At 36.5% G+C, this 18,067-nt stretch overlaps 2 protein-coding genes across 2 annotated transcripts in view; both read right to left on the bottom strand.

The window, feature by feature from the left end:
- Window positions 1–377: 377 nt before the first annotated feature.
- Window positions 378–6,396, bottom strand: LOC117399515 (small nuclear ribonucleoprotein Sm D1). Its single transcript, XM_033998751.2, has 4 exons — window positions 6,238–6,396; window positions 5,146–5,222; window positions 961–1,152; window positions 378–581 (listed from the first exon to the last, which is right to left on the bottom strand). Exons 1-4 carry the CDS (start codon window positions 6,249–6,251, stop codon window positions 505–507), a joined length of 360 nt encoding a protein of 119 aa, XP_033854642.1. The 5' UTR covers window positions 6,252–6,396; the 3' UTR covers window positions 378–504.
- A 1,214-nt stretch (window positions 6,397–7,610) lies between these two features.
- The window catches only part of LOC117400442 (phosphatidylinositol-3-phosphatase SAC1-B-like), a 32,069-nt gene continuing 21,612 nt past the window's right edge, over window positions 7,611–18,067 (bottom strand). The window contains exons 9-20 of the mRNA XM_034000422.3: window positions 17,686–17,771; window positions 16,658–16,744; window positions 16,459–16,527; window positions 16,284–16,363; window positions 14,723–14,821; window positions 14,422–14,560; window positions 13,676–13,745; window positions 13,504–13,576; window positions 12,861–12,954; window positions 12,219–12,311; window positions 10,863–10,920; window positions 7,611–10,489 (exon numbers count right to left, since the gene is read on the bottom strand). Coding sequence (XP_033856313.1) covers window positions 10,353–10,489; window positions 10,863–10,920; window positions 12,219–12,311; window positions 12,861–12,954; window positions 13,504–13,576; window positions 13,676–13,745; window positions 14,422–14,560; window positions 14,723–14,821; window positions 16,284–16,363; window positions 16,459–16,527; window positions 16,658–16,744; window positions 17,686–17,771 — 1,085 coding nt within the window. The 3' untranslated portion in view covers window positions 7,611–10,352. The remainder of the gene's footprint in view (window positions 10,490–10,862; window positions 10,921–12,218; window positions 12,312–12,860; window positions 12,955–13,503; window positions 13,577–13,675; window positions 13,746–14,421; window positions 14,561–14,722; window positions 14,822–16,283; window positions 16,364–16,458; window positions 16,528–16,657; window positions 16,745–17,685; window positions 17,772–18,067) is intronic.

Raw genomic sequence — 18,067 nt, 5'->3', positions numbered from 1 at the left:
TGAAAGTTAAATGGTTCTAATAAACAGCTAACATTTAGCTTATGTTTGTTCATCTGCTATCATCACAAAATACATAAAGCTGGGGGTTACTCCATTCCGCCAAACACTCTATCCTCTGAGCTTAAACCCTCTAGCAGCCGTTTCCAGCAATGAAACAAAAGCTGAAACACGGGACCTTATTTTATTTTTTAAAGCTGTTGAAAAATTAATTGGGGGGGGGGCTTTGGCAAGCTTGGGTGCTTAGTGCTTATTAACCATTTGCCAGTAAAACTGGGTGCCAATATGAATGTGGGCGGACAGTCGAGACTGGGCACTATTTCGAACATGACATTTATAAACACATTTAAAAAAAAAAAAAAAAAAAGGACAGACAACAGTTCAGCAGTAACCTGGTTTATTAAAAAACAAAAAAAAGAGTTTCCAAAACTTTCTTGTGAAACACAAAAACCTGTACAAACATTAGCTGGAATCAGATAGCGGGCCTGTCGCTGAAATGCCATGCAATTATCTCCTGGGTCCTCCTCTCCCTCTGCCTCTCCCCCGGCCTCGGCCCCTGCCTCGGCCTCGCCCGCGCCCTGCAACTGGAAAGGAAGAAACAAGTCTGTCAATAGAGTGTAGTGGACAAGCATTGAAAACAATTACGCTTAATTTGACTTCTTTAAATCTGAACTCTAATACTACATGGTGGCAGCTGGGAAACCCTGAAGAGCAAGTTCAAATGTAACATCAATATAAATTTCCCTTACTATATTATTGTGTTTGTAATCATTTATTGAGTGGTCTGGCATGGAGTTCTAGTTCTCTAAATCTGCCTCTACTGGCTTTGAAAGGTCACTGTGTCACATGATTTGAATGGAATAAGGAGCAACACAACCCAGAATCTTAGAATGGTTGCAAACCCCCGTAAAACGTGACCTTATATATATATATTAAAATACCTGCTTCTATATTAAAACCTACCTGCTTCTCTCTTTTTTGACTTGACTTTGGGTTCGATGTCCACCAGCAGGGTGTCCAGTGGCAAGCTGTCTGGCAGAATGAAGTAGCGAATGTTGTTTCCACGAATGCTCAGCGACTCCAGCTGGACAGGCTCACGGTTCTTTAATGTCATTTTGACGGCTTTGAGATGCGTGTTCATACATACATCTACACCTGTACAGGAGACAGCCAAACAGGTTCATGATCATGTTTCACCAGTAACAAATTACACACATATATATACACACACACACACACACAGTGGCAAAGTGGGGATTGCCTTGCCACTTTTGGGACCTCTCACACGGTCTTGTGTAAATGAACAGTGCCTGTATATTTATGTACAAAATTAAATAAATAAACAAAACCCTAGCTCCACCAAGGGGCTCTTAACTAAACTTTGCAGTTCTAGCTGTAAACTGGACAGCTAAACCGTTTACCAGTAACCAAACATGTGTAGGACAAAACCTTTTCCCAGGTCTGTCCCCACAGGCTTCCTCCAGGTCTCACACAGAGGTAGACAGACTAGACACATTGCAGACTTGTTTATATAGGGTATGGCCATGGGCCATTGACCATCAATCATTCAATTACCACCTGGCCACATTCCAGAGTTTAATCCATAAAGCACAATCAAACAATTACCCATTTACCTTGTGTGGCTGCGCAATAGCAGCCACACAACACACATTTCTCAGTGTGCAGGGCCACGGCCCTGTCTCTGTCACACACAGTTGCTGGTCTAAAACAAGGTTGCCGTAGAGAAGCATAAACAAGAGAAGGGAAATGTCTAATTCTATCAAACATGTCAAATGAACTGGTAGCGTCTCTATTTCTACCGATCACACAATTGAGAGAATATATACTAAACAAAGTATTAATCAAGTCAAAAGTTCATGAATAGTAAGTATTTCAACATTTGGCTAAAGAGCTTAAACCATTTGCACAACAAATACTGTAAACCAGTGTTAATGTACTCAATCTTATTAAACTAAATCTGTTCTCTAATCCAATGCCTTCTAACTGTGTTTGATAATCTTAAAACAAAACAAAAAAAGAATTATTGTGGTAAACAAGTGTTTGTGCTGAATTCCAGGGAGGACATGAAAGGGACAGGGCTGCAGAACAGTTGTGCACTAGCGCACAATGCGAGCCGAAGGATTTGGTAGGGACCTGAACATTTTCATCTAGCTACAATTTATTTGGAGCCGACAAGAACACTCACGTGAGCATCAGCATCACCTAACCCTAACAATTGAATGCCGTTAATCGAACAAGTATCAATAATGGCATAAACAACAAAGTGTTGAATCTGCAAGAAAATAATGGCAACGGCACTCGAAACAGTGAATATTTTTTCAACACTTATCATGGTTTATCCCTTACTTAAAACGCTTGTTTATTTACAAACATGGCGTGTACTTAACGGCAGAATAAAGTATTGGAAGTTATGAGAATCATTGTTTTGTTTTTTTAGTCAATTTCATTTTTATAATTAAAAATGCCCTCACCAAGTGAGAGGGGTAAGTGCGATTAGTGCAAAAAGAAATGGTCAGGATGAGCTTCCTAATCAAAGGTTAAAACATGAAGGCAAGCCCAAATGTCTCTGTTCACAAAACACCTTTATTTGTTGACTGACCTACAGTACATTGTTACTAGTGGACTGCTTTAAGAAAGATTTTTCCTGAAAACTACAGTATCTCAGGGACTTGAATAAAAAAAAAAGGAATTCAATAGATTTAATGAAAAAATGTTATTTATGTTCAAATTATATTGTTTAACTCTTAATAAAATTGGTAAAAACGGATCACACGGAATTGGTCATTTTGAAAAACGAAATTTGCCATTCCCAAGAATAGAAGATCAGGAGCCCTATTATTGTCATTGCTTGCTCTTGTGTTCGAATAATGAAGGTGAAAACAGAATCAGTAAGTCAATCAGGACATCAAGGTAAAAAGAAGCGACTTTGTTTAGTAATTAACAGTTTAAGATACTGAATCGGCTCAAAACACGGTCACGTGAACAAAAATAAAAACCTCAAAACTTCAAGCCCTAGTTATTTCTGTTTCAAAATGCTGTATCTGTGTCTTTCTAGTGCAAAATTTCAGCAGTTTTTCTGGCACTTACTGTCTTCACAAGTTTAATAACTTTAATTCTGTCATCTAGGGAGGACCTTTTGTTTCTCCACATTTTCTCTCTTCCTTTACAAGAGAGCGCTGTTGTTTTATTGATTACAGATAAGAGACAGCTAAAATGGTCAACGTATTCCTTTGAATTTAGGACGTACCATTTAAAACCTTTTTTTTTTTTTTTCATAACAAATGCCCTGAGTAAGGGTGCTTAATACAGGTTTGAGTCCGTTTCTGGGTAAGAGAATTGTGGTCGCTGGTCTCGTTAGACAGGTGGTCGCTTAATACAGTTAAATAAAAGCACAAATATCATTGGGAGGAATTTATAGTGGTCGCTAAAAAAAGGTGGTCGCATGAGCAGGTTTGACTAGTTGATTAGTTAATCAGCTAGTTTAAAGTTGATTTGGTGCATAATGACCATGAATATTTAGACTCCTGTTTGTACCCCCACCCCTCCATTTCAAAATACACAGATAATGTTACTAGCACTTTGACATCATATTTAGATTTTCCTGATGTTTTTATACAGATAAAGGTTGTTATCATTCAGAGTAATGTGTATGTTATTTATTTATTTATTTGGCAGACACCTTTATCCAAGGCAACTTATAGGTGATAATGGGCAGTATAGTGTTATAATGCAAGATTAATATTTAAATACAGTAGTTTACAGTAAGTGCAAATACTAAAATACAACATGAACTAGGATGCAATACGAGAAGTTGTATCTACAATGACATAGTAGTGCAAAAGTTTAAGGATAGTGAATGAGCTGAGGACCCACAGCAACAGTACCGCAAGTCCTAACAGGGCACAGTCAAATTGTCAATGACATTGCTTTAAAATAATTGTTGTATAAATCACAACAAAGCTACAAAGCTATAAATTAAAGTCCAGTTTAAGTTAGTTATTTTTCTTCACACAATCTATTCTGTTATCAGATTCGAAGTGAAATAGAAATATTAAGCCTAGTCTATAACTTTTGCTAATTATAATGTATTATTTGGTTGTGTTAAATAGCCAGATAGTTCTGTTCTTGGTACAGGACTAATGTGATATTCCAACCCTGCACTGCTGGCTTTCAGATGCCCCATAAGATGCAAGTCCAGTGAGTGGGAAATCCATGCTGCCTTCTCAAAAGAGTCAGAACCTGTCCAGGTAAGTGTGAAGAAAGAAAAAGTGTTCTCTAATGCAGTCCTCCCCCTTATGGTGCACAGTTTATGAATAACCCTGTATAAATGCAAGATCACCCACATAAGGTTACAAAAATATACTCTGTGTCCGGTATTAACCTAAGGAAAGTGGATGTGGTTGAAGGCATAGGGTGGCAGGACTGTAAATATAAAATGATGTTGTGAATGGGGTAGAAATAAGAAGGGTAAGCCCTGCTGCTTTCCTCTCAGACCACCTGCATAGAGTGTACTTTCATACACCCCTGTATACAAAGGCTGACGTTTAAAGCACCTACTAGAAGACAGGCTGAACCAATGATGCATGCCAGTTACCATTAACCCCTACATCTTTGTAAGAGGTAGTAGGAAAGGCACTGCTGGAATAAAAAACAAAAAAAATGATGTAGGCCAGCCAGGACCTCCGAGAAGCTAGGAGTAGAAATCTGCAGGAAAGCGTGCTAAATAACAGCCAGTTGAGTTGACTGTTCCTCAAATAGCTCCATAAGAAAGCAGTCTTGGATACAGAAGTACCTGCCAACCGATCAGCTACTACAACCAGTCATAGTAAGATGCTGCCTAGAATTTATTATTATTATTTTTTTTTTTAAAGCAAGTTGCAGCTTTTCTACATTATAGAACGGCTAATTTACACAAAGATGCAAACCCCATATCACAGTACCACCCTGTCCATACAGCCATCGTTATAGTATAGTTAATGTAAGACATCAATGGCCCAGCAGAATAGTAACTTTGCTTGTATCCGATACATTTTAGAGGTGAGTTTACACAAACAAAGATTTCAAACACAGAACCTTGAAAAGCACAATACACTAGAATGAGGCATATGGAGTTCTCTCTGTGCCTACCTGTGATTGTGCCATGCACCTGTGTTCCATTTTTCAACTCTATGGTTACAGTTTCATGGCTCAGCTTCATCAAAAATCTGTTTAAAAAAAAACACATACACTTTATTAGCAAATTAATTTTAATTTCGGAAATAGTATTCCTACAATCGATCACTAATAAAATGCAAAACGAAACCTAAAACGCAGTGGGTGCTGACCCTTTAAGCTGTATGTATTTAATTGTATATTATAAAACTATACGTTAATGCAAGTTTTCTCATTTTGTTAGTTACCGTAACCAATACAAAAATGTATTGCAAACACCAAACAATTGAACATTGATTTTGGAAAAAAACGCATTTTAGTGCGCATCCAAACCATAACTACTGCTGTGCAAGTCAAAGTGGGCTACTGGTTGAACACACAATGCAGTGTCAAATAAAAATAAAATTACATCAGTTAGCTGAATGTAGACTTCTTTCTGTAAAGAGAAATAATTGGTTTTGTATAAATATCATTTAACCTCTGGAAAGCCAAACGGCACAGCTCGTAGTGGTGTAACGTTTTGTTTAGACTGGAGAAAGGCCAAGGTCCCATTCCTCCATTCAACTTACCACGTAAAGACTACATCAAAACTAAAAACTCGGGCTAGAGTAAATGGAGAACGGAACGTGTGCGAAACATCGACCAATTTGGGGTTAGAAAAAAAAAAACTGCCTAACAAAATACTTTAATCAAAAACAAAATTCTATATATACCAAGTGTAAATTAGGTGAGGTGCCTCCATGCTCGCTCCGAAGTATTATACATGTTATGGTAGCACTTTAATTTCTATAAAGCTCTTATAATAACATAAATATCGATATGCTAAATATTTTGCACGCAGTTGACAGAATTACTTTTTTTAAAAAGAAATACGGGGTTATTGTTTAAAATTTAGCATCACAGGCCCCGATCCATTTCTGAATGCCCCACTTATTTCGACTTCCCGCCGCCGATTGTCTCACCGATCGTCACACAAATGTAATCTACAGCCATCCTCCGACACAGGTAGGTGCTAAGCGTACCTGCTAATCCATTATTAATAAGTGCTTTTCTTTAAAAAAATCTTACCGGACGAGTTTCATGTTGGCAGCAGCTTATAAAGACGAATCCTCCACTGCAATAAGTAAAAAAATTACACTGGTAACGACACAGCAACGCTGAGTCGATCCGGCATTAAATTGGAAAATAACAAGGAAGTGAACTTTCCCAGACCGGAAACAAGCTCTACGGCAGAACAACGAGAGGCGAGACGGTGCTGGCCCTCTGTCTCAACACAGCATCACCTACTGGTAAAACTAATAGTGGAGGATTGAGAAGATATATATTAGATCTGTAGCTTCATGCGGTCATTGAGAAGCCGCTAACACACAACCTTGTAGCAGCATCGTAATTCAATTGAGACATTCCAGCAACTTTGTTAAACGGTTGGGTGTCAGTGGGAACTAAGTACGTTTTGTTTTATAACAACATTACATTGTATCGTACACCCTCAAGTATAAAGCGGTCTTTTTATATGTACTAGTTAACAAGGATACGGTATACAAAACGAACAAGCAGAAGTACAAATTTGTATTTAAAAACAGAATGAAATCTACCATTGTTAATAACAACAACAACAACCACCAGTTAAATCCACTAAAAGACAGCCCTGTAAATATCAGAACACAGGCGTGTATGCTACGCTTACAGCACAATAATAATACAAACTTCTAAAATGTTTTTAAAAATGAACAATAAAAGCAGTAAGTATCATTATCAAATAATTTATTGTTTAATCTCAAACGTGTACATTGTTAATACAGTACAACAAAACACGTTAAAATACACCAAGAGGTTTGTATCTGGCCTACTTTCAGCATGCTTAAAATTATCAAAACTTTTAATAAAGTAATAACTACATTAAACAAATATGCATTACATGTAAGCATACCTTAAATTACATTTTCTATAATTATTATTATTATTATTATTATTGTAGCGATCTCTGTTAACGCAGTGCAGGCGCATCACACAGGGCGAGGCAATCCACACACAGGTGGAAGGCGGGCGCGAACCCGGGACCTCTCGCACGCTCCGATACCGCGATTAGCGCTATGCTTTGGTGCTTTAATTGTTTTACCTACAGGATAGGTAAAACAATTTGATAAATAGACATGAGTGGGTAGTGTTTTTTTTTTTCACTTACTACAGTAAAGCAGGCAATGTTGCACCATATTATCTTCAAATTAAAAAGGTGGGAACCTGATATAAATCATACCTCAAGTAATCTGGGTGAACCATATTTTCTACCAAGTAGAAATGAACTGCAAGTTATGTGCAAACAAAACCACTCTTACTGGCTATAAAACAATCCATTACTTTAACAGCATGGAGATGCTGCAAATCAATCAATATTAACAGACAGCACAGATATTAAATACAAAAAAAGAAAAAAATGACCATTGTTATTGTTTTCCATCTGAGATTTTATTAAATCTTTGAAACAAAACAAACCACTTAAAACATGGAATGACAGTGGTCAGAAAGAGATAGGCGTTTCAATATTGTAGAACAGCAAGAAAAAAAGATGCAAAGATGAAACCATTCAGTATACTTGCCTTCATCCACTAAAACCATTCCCCCCTTCATGGACTAAGAACAGTGACCCACAAAAAGGCATGATAAGGCTTACATTGCATTACGGTTTGAAACCTTCCACCTTTTCCTCTATATGGTTAGTAAGCAGTGCACACACACAAGAAAATGTGTGCTTGTACTGAGACAGCAGGGATAGATAGGAATTATTTACAGCAAACTAAAGCACTCAGTTTGTTCGGGATATTTTGTAAACCAATTAGTCAGACTATAAACCCTGGCAAGCAATGTAATGCAGGTCTTGTTTTAATCCCCTGACAACTCTCCAAAGACAACCACAAAGATGGATTTGGATGGCTCATTGGTGTCACTAGAAGGGTTAAACCTTGATGTTTGTCTTTTTCCAGTAATAAAACAACATTGTTTCCCAAGTTCCAGAAGACACAATCACTAAGCAGCAATGCACAATAAGGCTGTTATTTATGTTTGTTTGTTTGTTTTTTGTACAAAAAGAGCATGCAACTCTCTCAATCACTAGAGGCACCGAAAACGTTTAGGATGCAAACACTGCTGTAGCATTCTGCTTCTACTGCATCAGGACTACAACTAGAAATGTATTTCTTCAGGCTTAGTCTAATGCTCCTATTAATATCACATTTTATGGCATATCCATTTTGGAAGCTTGAGTGCAGTTTGGTCTTTTTAAACATGTTGCAGACTGGAAACGGAAGGGTAAGCTTTCAGATCCATGTAGTTAAAATCTGACTATTGAAAGGAACTCCATAAACCATTCCTTAAGCTCACACAGAAGAAAAGCTTTGAACAAAATAAAAATCTGAGCTTGCCCATCTCTAACTGATATTTGCAACTACACTGCATGACGTTAAGATGGAATACAGCTAATTATCATTTACGACATTGGCATAAATTATCCCTGCAAAGGCAGACGTAATAAATCCCGAGTCATATGCTACTATATAAACTGTACTTTTGTCCTTTCAGAACATAATGTTAAGTTAAACACAGATCCAAAAGAATGCATCATTAATACTCACGTCATATAAGGATCTTGCTTACTTTTTAAATTATTTTGTCAATCAATAATATAATGGGAACAGACATGTACAGATCTGCCAGCTCTACTTGTATTTTTAATTTGTACTGACATTTTATTTGTACTACATATGTAATTACAAGGAAATAGTTTTGTAAAATAGATTAACTAAAAATAATAAATAAATAATAATAAAAAAAAAGACAATTATGTTATTCTTTTGTTATAGAGATCACATTGAAGACAAGCTTGAGTTGGTCACAGGAATTAGTGTTTCCTTACCAGTGCCAGTTAGTACCTCGTTCCAGCTTACACACATCCCAAGAACAAAAACCTTTGTAATAAATAAAGCCTTATATTTTGAAAAGTAAACTGCTTATTATAAAAGAATATGAATGTCATGCAGAGAAAATACATATTGCAGGTTATGTGCACCTTGGAATAGAACAAACCAGAGTTCCCAAGCCTAATATTAAATAATTGGTTATTGTAAAGTTATCAATAAACAGAAAAAAAAAGATGATTGGAAAACAAACAGTATAACAAATATGTTAATACTGTCAATATGCATTATGCTTTGGATTTCTGAATTAAAAAGGAAAGATACATAAAAAGGCATATCAACTGATTTTACATTCTCTGATTCTTTCATCCTGAAAACCAGTATCAGAATGAAACAGCTCATATTATAATATACACTATTACTGGTAATATATAATAATATACACTTCCTCCATTGCACAGAAACATATTGGGAAGACAGGTGAGATCGGATAACTGCACTGGGCAAGCCGAGTGTCAGAAGAAAAAAAATTAAGTAGTAAAAGACAAAAACCAACAGTACAGATCAGTAACAAATCAAATATGCTGCGAAACCGATTAACAGAAAGGAAAGGTAATTCACAAGAACAGAGCAGAATATCCCATCAACATGGCAACTTACAGGGATAAAAACAAAACAGTTATGGGTATTTTGTTCTTTAGTGTAGCTTATAAAACCATTATTTTTAGCTCATATTAGTGCAAGGCCTCCTGGTTATTATGCCAGTGGTAGAGATCTACATGTAAAACATGCTTGGGATACAGGTATATAGGAATCTATATGCTGCCCAAACCTTTATTTTACTATATGAGTTTTGCTCTGTGTAAGACATGCATTAAAATGTCTTCCATTTGTCTGTAACACACACTCAGATCAATACATAGAGGTACATATTATTAGAAACATAATATTTGTGTGTAGATGTTAAATTTGGACATTGATGAGAGAACTTCAGACAAGTACAGTATGGCTAGCTTTAAAATAAAACCAAGTATTTATATTACCCCTAGTAAGGTGCCATTCACTGATGAGATGTTCTACATTTCAGATAAAGACAAACTCTTGGATCCCAAAAGCATACCGCCACCATTAACAGCCAAGAACATTTTTTTTTTTCTTATATTTTTATCTTGATAAAAATCCTCTTTCGCATGTGTGGAAAGCAGGTCAGTACAGACTCCAAGTGTGCAAAGAGGAATCCTGGTGACCGACCTGCTTTCCACACACACAGATTCAGTCCATTTTCTCCTTCTGAACAAGCTTCGGAGCATCTACAAACTCGTTGCCATTGAAAAGAATGATGGCTGCGGTCCCAATGCTGGCTGTTCCCCAGAAGAGCACATAGGCTAAGGTCTCTGTCCAAGTGTCACCTAAAAAAAAAAACAAAACACACACACACATTAGGAATAGTTCTGTGGCTTACAGTAGTTGGCAGAGACTATACAATAATAAACTAGTTTTACCCTCTGCCTTTGCTTGTTAGGGACATTAGCTTAGTCAGATATAAATTATTTCAGACTTGGCAAAAACAACTATGGCATGAACAAAAGAAGATAACCATGCCAAAAGACTAAAGTACTTTTCTTTTTCTTGCACCTTTACAGTGTGCAAGTGCATTGATATTATTGCAGTTTGGCGTCACAACTTTGTACTGTAGTTCTTTTCATGACGTACTGAATGAACAGCAAAACAGAAGAACTAAAATAATAATACATGTTTGTTAGGAAACTCAAATGGACTTACCTGCCATGAGGAGACATATAATACACATGGAGAAAGCAACAACCATGATGATAGGCAACTGAGGAAAAAAGAAAAAAGAAAAAAGGTTAAAATCCGGTTGACTAAATGCTAGTGTGTACAACAAATCTGACTAACTTGGCAGTTTTAATTTTAACAGTCCCCATTTTAAAAATTAATATAGCGCTTTAACTATAAACAAAATTACAAAAAAAAAAGTTAAAAAAAAAATGTAATTTCTGTTGCAGTGTACGTTATGTAATCCCATAGGATAACACACCCGTTTATTAATTCCAATATCCTGCCAATCACAATAAAAAACTTTATAAAGGTTATACATATCAGGAAAATATACAAGATAAGAAACTCCAGAATTTATGGAGTAGAAGATGATATATTTATGAACTTGTTTATTTAAAAATAATCATGGTTTGAATTATTATTGTTGCCTAGTTTTGAGGACTGCCTTTCAACATTGCAATACAGTACAACGTTGCATATCCGACCCCCTGTGGACTGGGGTATAGGCGGATGTGTGAAAAAGCATTTACACATCCATAAAAAGGTTAGTGAACAACAACAACATGCAAACTGCTTTAAACATGGGGACATTTTTTGCTTTAAAAGTAAGCAAAATGTAAATGAGATTAATTAGGCTACAAATACACAATGTTGCTATGTGGTTTGCTAGAAGCCATCTCCACGCAAAGCTTTTCTTAAAAAACAAAACGGTAAAATGTACAGTAACCTGCAACTGATGGATTCTTTCTTAACTCTAGAAGTCCCCGTCTCCCTGGTTCTGCTTTCTTAATATCTCTGTCACGGTACTTTGTGCTCTTTCTTGATATTGCCAACAGCCGATAAGCAGCTTGGTTTAAATATTGCTTCGACTATTTAAAAAAAAAAAAACGTCCAGTAAGCACTGCGTTTATTAAGCTTGCTTTGTTTAATTGAAATGCATTTAAAAGATACAACAACACGTTGCCAATATCTGCAAGCGTGCGCTCCATCATATGAACACATTGCACAAAAAAAAAAGCTTTCTCGACTGGTGTATTGAAACGTCACTGCTACACGCAGCTGACTGACACACGCACACAACCCGCCTCTCTTAAAGGGGAACACACCAAAAGGCTAACTGCTATAACGCTTTCTTTCTGTTTCCATCGTGGAAGCTGCATTTACTGCCAATGCCATTACTCTCGTAGCCTACTTGTAATATTGATTTATTTAGCGAGGCTGTTAATTGATCAGGGCGGTTATGTGACGGTCGGATATGCGACGTTCCACTGTACTGCATCCTTTCTTTGTAGCCCTGTGTTCATTTATTTGTACTTGTACAGGAAAAACAAAACTCACAGTGAGGAACTTCCAGTCCTTTTGCACATGGAGAGGTGTTGAGCTGTCGGCTTCATCCACGGCGTAGTTACCAAGGAATAGATCTATGGAATCCTGAAAAGGAAAAGAGTGAAGTCAAGGCTAGTGCACCATTCATTAGTTGTACAAAATCATCTGGTCATGTGTTATTTGTTGTTTGATATCAGTTAATAGGATTGTTGCTAACTGGTTCTACACAAATCTGTATTTGTCTTAGAAACGCATCTCCAATAGGCAATTGCATCATTAATTAATAATAAAAAAAAAAAGTATGTTGATAGACATGGTCCAATGCTTTGCTACCGATTGCTACTTACAGCGAGGAGAGATATCACTTTCTGGTGTTATGTATAAAAACAGATGCCTCTGTTGTATGTCAATATTCTATTTGATAACATTTGAGTCCTAATAAATTGACTAACTAAACAGGCTTTGGCCCTTGTTTGACAACATGAATAAAGTTATTGGTATTTGATACCATTTCCAGGTCAGAGATTTCCAAAAGACGAGTTTGTTTATAACCATTTAGCTACAGTTAAGGTAAACGGGTGATTGCGACAACTGCAGATCAAATTTAATGAGGCGCATAAACAGTAATAGGGTTATATTTGAAAGGATTAATACTTGTCTGAAGCCGTCTGAAAAGTTGTTTTTGTAGTATCTGATCATCGAGTTCCAGCCATCCATGACCAGCCCCCATTGAGTCCTCTTGCCAGTCCTGGATTAAAAACACTAGTCAGCCTCCAACCATATGGTGGAGCACAAACTCTATATTGCACAAGACTTGAGTGTTACTCTTTAAATAATTGTAAAATCCTGAAAATCACATTGGCTAACTACTGGAATAAAAAATAAAAAGTATCTAAATAATTTTCTACCTTCAATTAAAATAATTAAACATTGAAACAGCTCAATTATTACATAAAGGTGCACTGAACAAAATCTTTCTTTAAAATTCCCTCCATTTATCTGCATTGCCTTAATCTTGTGACAAGATTGTTACGGTTTAAATGACCATAACATGAAAGTAAAAATCATCTGCTTGGCTAACCAAATACTATTACCTAGGTCTGTGCTCCTCTTTAACAAGGCACCTGAAGGTTAATTGAAATGTTTATTCCTAAAACAGTATAAGATCTAGGTACTGTCAAACCGTAAAGATTAGAAATGTTAAAATAAAATGTATGATTTTTTTATTTTATTTTTTATTAATGGATTACACGCACATGTGCGATTTTATTCTGAAAAGAATGAGAGGCAATATTACCTTGTAAAATCAGTCTTCAAGGCCCCTGTCCCGGCGTACTGTTTGGCACATGCATTAGCATTGTCTGCCCATGCTGTGTAAAGAGAAATAAGTAAAACCACACAGCTTGAATGCAAATACTGCAAAGAGAAAGGGGTGTATCTCAGGGCCAATGAGTGATCTGGCTGCTTACCATTTTTGTATATATTTTCAAAATCATCTTGCTCTTCGATCCTTTGTCCAACATGAAGAACTCCAAGTCTCTAAGAAACGATGAGGTAATAGATATATTAACACCATCCAATTGATTCATAATTGAGCTACAGTATAAAAAATAAATAAGTCATGTGGACCTAGGTAACCACATTTCACTGGTTATTCTGTCTGTTAAGCATCCATTGTTTAGCTAATTATTTGAGTGAGTGGCTGATTGCAGCTGTAATGCATCCATTTTTCATATTGCCCTGAAAATGCACAGTACTGTATTAGGTTTTCCTTTGAATCTTAAAAGGTGTGATCAAAATACATCAGGTGAGAAAAGCCAGCTGCCTTCATGTCCACTTCAGGTTTCTGCAGGGCTATGATAAAAATAAATCTGTTATGCTGTAAACCTCCCTTACTCATCATTTTCACCCTATCCAAATATTTTGTTCACACGCTAGACAGAAATATACTGTACATTTTATTTTAAATATTTTCAGTACAAATCAAGGAAACTACCTATACAGACAGACATTTCCAATACATAAGCCCGAAACAGAAAACTGTTTAACATGTACTTTGTTGAGCAGAAAAAAACAATAATTAAGAAATTGCCATCTTACTTAATTTTAGGAACCCAAGTTGGGTTACAGCAAACCAACAATTTATTGGGGGGTGGTTCTGTGAGTAAATGCAGGGCAAAGGTAGAAAGGGAAGATTTGAGAGGTTTTGTTTAACCTGTAGCTGTGACTGCAAAGAGCGACGTGCCAACAGGCTCTGAATCACGTTAGTGCGATCCAGACAGTCCATGCAGTTGCTACGGAATGTGCCTTCCTGCTGCATCAGGACCTTCCCATCTGAATCCACCATGAAGTAACTGCAGACAAAGCATGAAGGATACTGTTCAATTAAAGAACACAGAATCATTATGAAATACAGTAGGCACTTGATTATTAAAACTCATCTGGTCACAAATATTTTGGTCTGGTAATACAATATTTGGGATAAGCAAAAAAAATAATAATAAAACAAAAATTACCCAAACTCATCTTGCATCTCTGCAACCCGATCCACTAAAATCTGAAGTCGTTCCCATCTCATTTTGCTGCACTCCTTGTGGAAATCAAACGCTATGTACCTAAGTGAAGAGAGAAAGAAGAAAAATAATGAATTTTACTGTAATGCTGTAAATAGGGCCCATGACTTTCTCATAATTCTTTGTTTTAACAGAAGCCAATTAAGATTAGTCAATAGTGGGATAATGCAAAGGCCCATTAAGTAATCAGTTATAAATTGGAGGTGGTGTTTTTAGGCAGGTCAGCAAGCAGAGCTTTTAAACAATCAAGTCATAAGGTCACAAAGGCAGCTGTGTCAATTTAAGATCTTTTACATTAAAAATGTAATGTGAATGTTAAGAGTAGACATTACAGATAGTTTCAGTACTGTATATTAAAGCAAGAAAACAAACAAACAAACAAACAAACAAACAAACAAACAGTATGTCTGTCTGTGAAGCAGCTCAAGTTTCTTCATGTTAAACTGATCATTATTAAGGCCATGTCTGGTGAATCATGGCACCATTAAAAAAAATGACTTGCAAAACTTTTCCTTCACTGTGACAGGGAGAGGCACCACTGGCAATTTTTTTATGTATGTGTTATGGTAAAAGTCAGAATATTGGCAAATCTTAAGATTTACGGGTAAATGTCGACATTTACCAAGTAAAGTGGTAACTCTCCAAAATGAACATGATAACGCTTTACTTCGGTCATTTACCGGTAAATCAAGCATAACCAAGTGCCTTTGGCTGATAACGAATGTCTTTCTAATCACTTTCGCGCATTTATGTTGTTGCCAACATGACAGGGAAATTGTTTCTAAGCAGTCTCTTTCTGGTGGGCAAGGGTTCAGACGATGTATGTGCAATACAAAGTGTTTCAACATGAAGTGCTATTGTAAAGCTTCAGGAGTCCAAGTGCCACAAGAGTCTACCATGCTGCAATAAGTAAATATATCTATTCACTGCCTGTCTGTGGCGTTTTATGTCGTAACCAAGGTGTAATTTTCTGTAGAAAAAACTAAGGTCCTAAATGATTTAATTTGCATTTAACAGAATGTTATTTTGTCAAACTACTACGTATTTGTAGTACAATATCCTTCCACATTTACCACCTTATTTGGTAAATGCTGATGTTTACTGGTAAAATTTAAGATGAACCAGATTCAGACTTTTACCATAACATATACTGTATATTGTATGTTTTGGCTTGGTTTGGCAGGGATGGGGTTAAGAACTCATCATTGGTGGGGGGGGGGGGAATTGCTTTGGTTGGCCAACCATACATGTGGAAATGTATTGTTTTTAATTGGAGGCTGTGCTAATTGAAGTGTGTGGAATGTGGTCAGATTTAAATTGGATGACTGAATGCCAATTTGACCTGATCTGAAACCAAGAGCAGTCTTTTGTTGAAGAAGACTGTAAATAAACTTAGTTTATTTGTTTGCTTTTCATCTTGCTACCTTGATTGTCCCTCTACCCTGCCACATTAACCCAGAGTTATAACACTATTGTTATCAAGACTACAATAATTCACACATACTTCACCATTCCATTACCCAGACTCGTCACCATTTTTGCAAAAGCCTGCTCCAGCGGATTTTCAGAGCCCTTCTGGTTTATCTGTAAAGGACAATTTATTAAGTCACAAATCAGAAGTCAAAACTCCAACAAAATACAAAAAATGTGTAACACTGAAAAAAGAAGGGAATCCCTACCAAGTTTAAAATCACTTGTTTTCCATAGCTGATAATTTGCGAGTCAAAATGCCTCTGGAAGCCATCCATCTAAAATAAATACATATATATATATATAAATAAATAAAGCAGGTGAATTAGTTTTGTATACCTCGTACTTGTTTAGATTTTTAAAACAAATCAACTGGTAAATTCCACAAAAGAAATATAATGTGCTTACATGATTGATAGTTTTGCTGATTTGTGGCTTTGGTTTGTACTTGAGGTTAGGTCTTTGTGACCAGAAAAATGGCATTGATCCACGAGTCTGAAAGATAAGGGGGATGCAACAAGAGCGGTTAATATTTATTATTATTATTTGTTTATTTAGCAGACGCCTTTATCCAAGGCGACTTACAGAGACTAGGGTGTGTGAACTATGCATCAGCTGCAGAGTCACTTACAACTACGTCTCACCCGAAAGACGGAGCACAAGGAGGTTAAGTGACTTGCTCAGGGTCACACAATGGCTCAGTGGCTGAGGTAGGATTTGAACAGGGGACGTCCTGGTTACAAGCCCTTTTCTTTAACCACTGGACCACACAGCCTCCAATATTTGCTGACACAACTTCAAACAGATTGAAAAAAAAAAACCAAAAAAAAAACAAACAAACAAACAGGAAATTAACTACTGTAGCAACACATACAATCATATGTTATATACATTACTTTATTGGTATGGACACTTTACAGTAAATGTGATGCTTTTAAAAAGAAAATCACCTTAACTGAAAAACCACAACACTTTTACCCTCAATTTAGTAGAGATGCTGACTGAGTCAAGGGAGAATTCACTAGTGCAGAAGATGTTCCAAAAACCTACAAAATACTCAAAATGTACAACTGAGGAGGATCAACAAAGCATTTTGGACAGATCGGCTTTGTCCCATGAGCAGCATATTAAAACAATTCAATTTCAAAACAAGCGTTCAAAATCTGCAGAGGTGGAGAGATGAGACAGTTTTAAACTGAACTATCTTCAACAGCCAAACATTTGTGCACTCCAGTTAATTTCTTTTGATTTGTGTTTTGAACTTTAAAATTGATTCAGTCTTTATAGGAATACTGCAATGAATCCTGCATTTATTTTTAACCACATTAAAACACTGAAATACTGTACACTCTACAATTTATAGATGCTTAAACCAGTCACGACAACATTACCCTTTCTATATAACCTTTTCTTCCATTCTGCATATTTAAACATACCTGCACGAAAGAAGCTTTGTTTCCACTGTACTGGACTATTTGTTCCGTTTCAACAAAATTAGCAGCATGACCTTCTGAATCAATACCTGAAAAAAGAATAACAAAATAAATGTTTTAATGGTTTTGTGATCGTGAAAGGAAACAATACAGGCAGGTGTCATGATATGATAGCTTCCCCTCAAAGCTTTGCTGTTGTAACAGATGTATTGACATGGATTATGTTGACGATGTTGTTTATGATGGGTTGACGTGACACATGTGTAACGCATGTAGGACCCCCTTAGAAACAAGGGACCCAATTTTGATGCAAGGCAATATGGTTGTCTGTGCACTTCAATCCTGACCTAAACACCCTCTACCATTCAGTCCTACACCAAAGCTT

Source organism: Acipenser ruthenus, chromosome 4, assembly GCF_902713425.1.
Source record: "Acipenser ruthenus chromosome 4, fAciRut3.2 maternal haplotype, whole genome shotgun sequence".
Classification (NCBI taxonomy): domain Eukaryota; kingdom Metazoa; phylum Chordata; class Actinopteri; order Acipenseriformes; family Acipenseridae; genus Acipenser; species Acipenser ruthenus.
This window is presented reverse-complemented; position numbering and strand designations above follow the sequence as displayed.